General features: G+C 37.2%; 1 protein-coding gene across 2 annotated transcripts; it reads left to right on the top strand.

The window, feature by feature from the left end:
- The first annotated feature begins 4,360 nt into the window (after nt 1-4,360).
- Nucleotides 4,361-7,563, top strand: LOC136201899 (aspartate aminotransferase, cytoplasmic-like). Of its 2 annotated transcripts, XM_065992274.1 has the most exons (13): nt 4,361-4,493; nt 4,586-4,657; nt 4,737-4,798; nt 4,870-4,953; nt 5,041-5,140; nt 5,227-5,347; nt 5,420-5,583; nt 5,695-5,832; nt 6,028-6,149; nt 6,450-6,544; nt 6,791-6,911; nt 6,984-7,113; nt 7,281-7,563. In XM_065992274.1, exons 1-12 carry the CDS (start codon nt 4,431-4,433, stop codon nt 7,063-7,065), a joined length of 1,224 nt encoding a protein of 407 aa, XP_065848346.1. In that variant the 5' UTR covers nt 4,361-4,430; the 3' UTR covers nt 7,066-7,113; nt 7,281-7,563. The 2 variants fall into 2 exon arrangements, with proteins under 2 accessions (XP_065848346.1, XP_065848344.1); XM_065992272.1 differs by lacking the exon at nt 7,281-7,563 and having other exon boundaries at nt 6,984-7,214.
- Nucleotides 7,564-8,731: the final 1,168 nt, after the last annotated feature.

Here is an 8,731-nt window from a genome sequence, read left to right as displayed (position 1 = left end):
TACTTATCGCCCTAACCTCATGTTCCGAAAACAATGTCTCCAGTTTACCTCTATCCTAAACCTTCGATCCTTCTATGAACAGATCCTTTACCCTCCTCACATCAGACCCCATTGTTTCCCTTATACCTAACAAGCTCTATTCACCCCCTCCACCCAAGGATCCCTCCATACCTGGATTGTTTCCTCATTCCCCCTTTGTTGGCATAAACAAGTCTTTTGCCAATTAGATTCTCAGTATCCGGTTTTTTTTTTTCAAACCTCTTTTTGTCAAAGGAATCAACCAAGTACACCATAATATCCACCTCCATTACCACCCAATACATTAACACATTACCCAAATCTGAAGCAACAACTGCACACATGAAGCAGGAAGATGAACCTAAATCAAAGAAAATGAAATTGAGAGGTGATTCCGATAATATGATTCCAAGCTCTAAAATTAGTTTCAATTTGGAAATGGAGATGATTCTCACAATATTGACAATAATCCAAATTACATGATTTCAACCTTTGAAATTATTTTCAATTTTAAATTCGTATCATAATTAGATTTCTCAATGAATTCTTGGAAGCTTGAGTGATTAGTCTTCGTTGTTGTTAGACTCCAACAAGTCGAGTTCTATATTGGATGCGAGGTTGAAATCCGTGATCTTTTCTTTGCCTGGCCTATGAGTATCAACTTCAACAGTGGCATCACAACTTGATTGAATGACATTGTCTGTCTTCATAGCTCGTGGTAGTTGTGCATCTGTTGTTCGTGGTTCAAAATTAACATATAGTGGGATAATATCGCTTGGATTCATTCGACAATACTCTATGAAGCACTCAATATCACTTGAATCAACAATCAGAGCTACTATCCTAGGAACTTTATTTGGACCATATATAGTTTGCGTAGTCATACGTACGTTAAATGATATTGAATCAATACGTGCAGAGGTGTAGACTCTCCCCTGAAGCATTTCAAAATTGATTTTTTGTTGAAAGCCGAAGCAACTTCGATTCACCCTCCTCGTATGACATGGCTTTTCCTATGGTTTTCAATTGACCGTTCCACATGATCACACACAAGAAACGGTTGGTTGACATACTGCTACTGTTAAAAAAACAAACACATTGTCAAACAATATTAAAGATAAGTGCTCAAAAGAAATGTGCTTCGTTGTTACTTGGATCGCAAAGCAAATTATACAACCGCGAAGTCATAATCATTCGCAGTTAAGGTGAACCGCGAATCATATGTTAAGTTTGGCTTCACGCTTTAAGTGATCCGTGAAGCCTTATTTTCTACTATTAGCTTCATAGGTTATCATTCTGTGAAATAAAATCGTAAACCGCAAAATGATCAGATAACATCAAAATTCCAAATATCAAACGGTATAGGTGCAAACTAACTTCAAATACACAAAACTAACCAGTCTAAAGGGATATGTATGTAAAATCAACGTATTACTTACATAAAGAGATTGGATCTTGGATTGATGTATGAAATTGAATGATTGCCCATGATGAGAAGAAGAAAGAAAGGAAAAAAGGCCTAATACATTACCACCTCTCTGAACTTGTTCAAAATAGTAGATTGACTCCCTGAACTTTGCAAGTGTCTCACCAACTCCCTAAACTTTGCAAAGTTCATAGAGCTAATATACTTTTATGGACAAGTTTAGGGAGCTGGTGAGACATTTGTAAAGTTCAGGGAGCCAATCTACTATTTTGGACAAGTTCAGTGAGCTGTTGATGTATTAGGCCAAAGAAAAAATGACTAATTCTGTTATATAGATATGAAAAGTATTTTAAAAAATTATATATTAAAATAGTCTAGATATGTAATGGATAGTGTAACAAATATTAATATAAAATCAACTTCTTTGCCTTTATTTTTGGGTGTTGTTAAACATAGCCTCAATTTCCCACCTCTAGCCCTGTGAAAGGACAAAAATACCCTTTGAAGCTTTGGGGTGGGAAATGGATGATTTTCTCATCTCCCGGCACGCGGGCGTGAGGTAATCACGCCTCACCAGGCGTGGGGGTAATCACGCCTCACCATATGGTGAGGCGTGAGTACCTCACGCCCGCGTGGTTTGGTTTGGAAAAAAATGTATAATTTAACTCGGATTAACCTTTTAGAAATAAAAATTACGGAATTTAACTCGGATTACCCTTTTACAATAAAATATAACAACATAAACATTAAAATAAATTAATAAACATAAAAGAGTACATATAATCTCAAAAGTGTTAAAATGTAATAAGTTCTAATAGATAAACTCATGCAAACATAATTTAGTTCGCCCGACGCCACGCGTCCATAAACTCATCCATCTCCCTCCTAATGAGTGGAGCCTCCTCTTCAGATCGATTGGTAGCCGCTCGTTGGGTGATACGCCACAACCAGCTAACCCACTGCAAATAAACAAATAAATATTAAAAAAACAAACACATGTAAACTAATATTAAATAATAATAAACTTATAAATTCACTGTTGGAGCGAGCATGCTAGACCAGTCCATCCTGTGGGGCATGAAGTAGATGAGGATGCGAATATCGCATGTACCAGTCTATGTAAGTAGCATCACAGGCAGTGAGATCGTATCCAACTGGTCGGCATCTCTCCGATCAATGCCCCGAGCCGATGGAAATCTCCGCCAGGTATCATCAATTGTGACAGAGGAATGCGTGAGCCTGTACGATAAAGACTTCCATGGTCGTACTGCTCTATCAGGTCTAATACGCTCAGCTGGGATAGGCTGAGTATATCCGACCTGACGTAACGCTCGATCCGGCATATACGGCTCGACAATGTCTCTACACTGTATCCAAACGACGTAGGACACTCGAAGCTGATCATCATCGGCTATAGGACTATAAGGCAACCACGTCACCTGTAATAAATAATACTTAAATTAAAATTAAAATTAAAATTAAAATTATAATTAATACTAAAATTATAAATAAAACAATAATTAATACTAAAATTTTATAAAGTACCTCGGCTGCCGTCATGCGGTCCAGCTGTGCACATATGGTCTCTAGTCGGGCGGTCGTCTTGCTTGGTATCCCGACCTCCCATCTGCATGCACGGGGACGGTCAGCTGGGATCATGTGTGGTAGTCTATGCGGTCGGAAGACCAGAAAATACTCGTATATCCACGCCTATAGTAGGGTGAAACATTCGCATATACCGAAACAATCTCCTCTTCTCGCTATCCCCAGCTGTCGATATAACGTGGCAAGTGTAGCACACCCCCATGAAAGTCCAGCTGCCCCTCTGACACTGCCGTGAACCTCAACCAGATGGGACGGCCTAATCCTATCGCCACTCTTGTCAACAAACTAGGTGGATCCGAGCATAAGCCACATCCACGCCGTGAACCTCTGCTCCACGAATCTCGGGCTGATCCAATACAGCCTCCACAATCGGACCCCTCCGCATCTGCTCCGTTGCAGCTCCTCTCCGCCTACGACCCGATATATCAATACCACGCAGTCTCGTATGCCGTGGTGTATCCTCCTCCTCGTCTATATCTAAACGACGAGCATATGACGGGATGGATTTCCCCGCGATAGTAGACCGCTCCGTCTACAAAATTACATTAAATCAATCTAAACATTTAACATATAAATTATATTCAAATCAATCTAACCATTTAACATATAAATTATAATCAAATTAATCTAAAAATTTAACACATAAATTATATTCAAATCAATTTAACCATTTAACATATAACTTATAATCAAATTAATCTAAAAATTTAACATATAAATTATAATCAGATTAATCTAAACATTTAATATATAAATTATAATCAAATTAATCTAAATATTTAACAATTTAATTAAAATGTAATTATAATTTTTTTTTTAAAAAAACATCAAACACCACTCGGGCGTATGAACATCACGCCCGACCTGTGGTTCTGGCGTATGAACATCACGGCCGACCTATGGTCCGGACATAGGTTGGGCATGATGTTCAAACGCCCGAATCACAGGTCGGGCGTGATGTTCATACGTCCGACTGCGATTCCGGCGATTTTAAAAAAAACGGCCACAGATTCAAAATAGAACCAAAAATCATCATACGAAAACCGTAAATCGTACCATTTTCGCTTTCCCTTTACCGTCTCTGCCACGATCCATGTTTTGATTATCAGATTAGTCCGGATTTGATCGAAGAGTCTATAGGATGTTTGAGAGGTTGTGTGTTTTTTTTAATTTTGGGCAAAGGGTAGTTCGGTCTATTTCCAAGGCTAGAGGTAGGAATAAGCTAGGTATAGCAATTCACTTTATTTTTTTTTATTTTTTTATTTTTTTGATAATAAATATGAAGAAAAAGAAATGCAAAAACCAAAGAAGTGAATTTTGTCTCGACAGTGAAAGGAAGAGTTGTCTTCTGGTCTTGGGCCATTGACTCCATTACACAGAAATGGAGAGTGTGGATTCTGCTTTCAAAAATGTTGATAGAGCACCTGATATTCCAGTTTATGCGGTCATCTCTCGCTTTAAGCATCTTCATCTTTTCATGTATCTTTTTGAATTTCGAGTCTTTAGAAGATATTCTGATTTTGACAATTTAAACAGATTATGGTTGCTTACAGCGAAGACCCTAGCCCAGTTAAGCTGAATTTGGGAATTGGTGTTTACCGACAAGATGTGGGTAACACTGATCAATCATTCTTTTCATTTATTTGTGCTTTTAATTCAATGGATTTGGTGCGATGCGATGTAACAGGATGGAAAACCTCATATCTTGAATGTGGTTAGAAAAGCAGAGAAGCTATTACTTGATGACAAGTAAGCTGTTGAACTCAACACATGAACCTGCTTTTAGTGGCTTATTGAATTCTAATTTTCTTGATGACCAGCTCCATGACTAAGGAATATCTCCCTATTACTGGCTTCCCACAATTTAATCAATTGAGCGCGGAGCTTGTTTTTGGTGCGGACAGGTACAAAACCAACATCACATTTCACATACAATTAGGATTATTATGCATTTACTTACTGATTACACATTCCATTCTCTTTTGAAATAGTCCTGCTATCATAGAGAACAGAGTGACCACAGTCCAATGCTTGTCTGGTAGTGGCTCATTAAGGATTGGAGCTGAGTTTTTAGCAAAACATCACCACCAAGTATAACATTTGCCCCTCTTTTCGCTGTTTATTACATATTGTTATCATTTGATGTAACTTGACCTTTTCTATACCTCAAAATGCAGCACATAGTATACCTTTCCCAGCCCACCTATGCAAATCATCCGAATTTTTTCTTGGCAGCAGGTCATGCTCTGAGGTCTTACCGATACTATGATCCAACAACACGTGGACTAGACTTTAAAGGTTTTCCTTCTTTACGATATTTCCTTTTCATGATATCTTCTTATTTCACTTATTGTTCTGGACATCCATCAGGGTTATTGGAGGACATTGGTGAAGCACCATTAGGAGCCATTGTGCTTTTTCAATCATGCAGTCACAATCCTACCGGCATTGATCCAACTTTAGAGCAGTGGGAGAAGATCAGGCAGCTGATAAGGTTAAAAGGACTGCTACCTTTCTTTGATTGTGCTTATCAGGTAAATTACCACCGCATTAACTTCAAAACATTCAGATATCCTTGTGTGCTCATAACTTCCACCTGCTTTCTGCTACTTTTCCTTTAATAATGGGTTTCTGCTCAACCATAGGGTTTTGTAAGTGGAAATTTGAATACGGATGCACAATCTATACAAATGTTTGTAGCAGATGGTGGTGAATGCCTTGTAGCTCAGTCTTATTCAAAGATTATGGGAATCTACGGGGAACGTGTCGGTGCACTTAGCATTGTAAGGCACTAGAACTCTTGTCAACCAGAACAACTGTTTTGTTTCCTCCCCAGTCTTGGTATTCTTATCATGTGCATATCCAGTTTCTTGCCTTTCTAAGTAAATAGTATGATTTGCATCTCATATCCACCTCTAGTTCATACTGTCTAGGTGACTACTTTTTCATGTGATGTTCGAGAATTTTATGTTTTATAGGTGTGCAAGACATCAGATATAGCGAGTCGGGTCGAAAGCCAGCTTAAGCTTGTTATCAGACCCATGTATTCAAACCCACCAATTCATGGGGCAGCAATCGTGACAACCATCTTGAAGGACAGGTATTGTAGTGCCTAATTACATATTTGCTTAGAAAGTGGAGCATTAGAATTTTAAATTGTGTCTTGCAGCTATAGTTACTATTCTGAATTAAGAAAGAGCGAGGCAGTAAATGAAAGACCTATTTTCTTCTCATTTGTTTCCAAAAACAACTGTAATTTTTGAATGCATGTGTAATACTTCATGTGTTGGGATGAAAGGTTGATAAAAAGTTCATAAACAGTCTACAATACTCCTGCTTTTCTAGTAGTAAAGGGTCTATTAGAATGTCTCTAGCCTTTTAAGTTTCACCTTGTTTGCAGATTAATGTTTGCTGAATGGACAGCAGAACTGAAGGCAATGATTGATCGTATTTGTAAACTGCGGCAGCAACTCTATGATGCTTTATGTGATCGAGGTAAACCTACTAGATGAAAATTTAATGCTTTTTTCTTTTCAGATGCATCAATAATAGAGCTACTTTCATATGAAACAATGAACAGTAAAGAAAATAAGAACTGAAAACTCTTCTGGTATTTGTTTTGATCTGTGTTGAACATTAGTAAGATTGGTCCTTGGACATAGAATGTGGTAAAAAGGTGTAAGCAAACATATAGCTTAAGAGGTTTTGGTGAAGGTGGTTACAGAGGTGAAATTTTGGCAGGAACACCTGGGGACTGGAGGCACATTGTTAGGCAGGTTGGAATGTATAGTTTCGGGGGATTAAATGAGGATCAAGTGAGGTTCATGAAGAAAGAATACCACATCTATATGTCGGCTGATGGGTAAGTAAATGTTTTTGTTTACTCTTTGCATAAAATAAAAGGAATAGGGTTGGTGATGTTTTAGTGGAACAGGAGGATTAACATGGCTGGCCTTGGCATAAAAACCATCCCTCATCTTGCTAATGCAATTCATGCTTCACTTACCCTTCATTAGTTGGAGCAATCAACAACACAAATCCTGCACTTTCCCATCTTCAATAATGTAATGTTTCAAGTGCATGCTGTACTCTTATATAAGTATTCAGTATGATTTTACTTTTTTTTATCAAAAAATAAAAAAGAAGTATGATTCTTTATGCATAAGAGCTTTAACTGATATATGTTCAATAACTAATTTTCATAATTATTAAAGGATTGCCTTTGGCGCAGGCCTTAGCGCCGTGACACCCCCATGGCGTGGCGCGCGCCTGGTGCACCATTTTGTGCCAAGGGACAGTTGCCAAAGGCGTACCAAGGCTCGCCTTGGTGACATATATGGAACAGTGTTCTGAAGGGTTCGAAAAGATAAAAAAAAAACAAATATTAAAAAGGAAGAGAGAGATTATATGTCAGAACTAATTAGAAGAGGAAATAAGAGCAAGAAGTTTAGTAGAACAAAACACAGAAAATGAATTCAAATAGAAACAAAGCAGCCAAGGGGAATTCGAATTCAACAGGAGTGATGAATTTGGAGAGTTTTGCATTTTAAAATTTATTTATGCTTAAGAATATTGTCATGATTTAGTATTCATTGCATTTTTATGTTAGTTTTGTAGTTTTATAATTTTTGTTTTTGAAAGTTTGCCTTGTCTCGCTATGGCGCACACCATCGCCATGCGCCAAGGCTCCAGACCCCTAGCGTCTTAATTCGTCATGCGCCTTTAATAATTATAATAATTAATCATAATTTGAATCGAATAAAATAAGATATTGAAAAATGAACAAAATTAAATTGATAAAAACTTAACTTTTATTAATTGATAAATGTTTTTATATATACATCTATACAATTAACTTTTTAGATCTTTTAGATCCTCCTTTCGAGGGAGAGAAGTAATCCTATGCATGCAAACCTATTTAATATAAATAGATTGTGAAACAATTAATCTCATCTTGGAATGAAAAGTAGTAAGGTGAGACGCAGATAAAGGTTCGGCGAAAACATCGGCTAGTTGTAGTTTGGTGGATATATCATGAGTAGAAAGAAAACCCGATAAAAGGTGTTCACAAATAAGATGACAATCTATATTAAGATGTTTAGTGTGTTTGTGAAATACCTGATTTAAGGCAATATGTATGGTCGCTTCATTATCACAATGAAGTGGTATAAGATAAAAAATAGGAATGTGAAAAACTTTTAATAAGTAGGATATCCATTTGAGCTCGCAAGTAGCACTAGTCATATTACGATACTTAGCTTCAGCCGATGATTGACTAACAATTTGTTGCTTTTTGACTTTCCAAGAGATAAACGGTTCTCCTAGAAAAATGCAATAACCGCTAATAGATTGCCGACTCTCCTTACAAAGCCTTCAATCAGCGTCACAATGGCCAGTTAACTGAAAATTGTTAACATAACTATAAAATAAACCATAATGTATTGTACCTTTAAGGTATCGAAGAATGTATAAAACTGCGTCCATATGATATGAACATGGACCATGCATAAATTGACTAAGCTATTGGATAGCGAAGCCAATGTCTGATCAGGTAAAATTGAGATAAAGTAATTTTCCAACAAAATCGTCTATATTGATTGGGTTTCGAAAAAGCTGATCCAAGAGAAGAGTCTAAATTTAGATCGGGTTGCATCAAGCAAGTAGATGAGTTAGCTTAACTAA

Source organism: Euphorbia lathyris, chromosome 8, assembly GCF_963576675.1.
Source record: "Euphorbia lathyris chromosome 8, ddEupLath1.1, whole genome shotgun sequence".
Taxonomy (NCBI): domain Eukaryota; kingdom Viridiplantae; phylum Streptophyta; class Magnoliopsida; order Malpighiales; family Euphorbiaceae; genus Euphorbia; species Euphorbia lathyris.
Note: the sequence above shows the minus strand (reverse complement) of the source record. Positions and strands in the feature narration are given on the sequence as shown.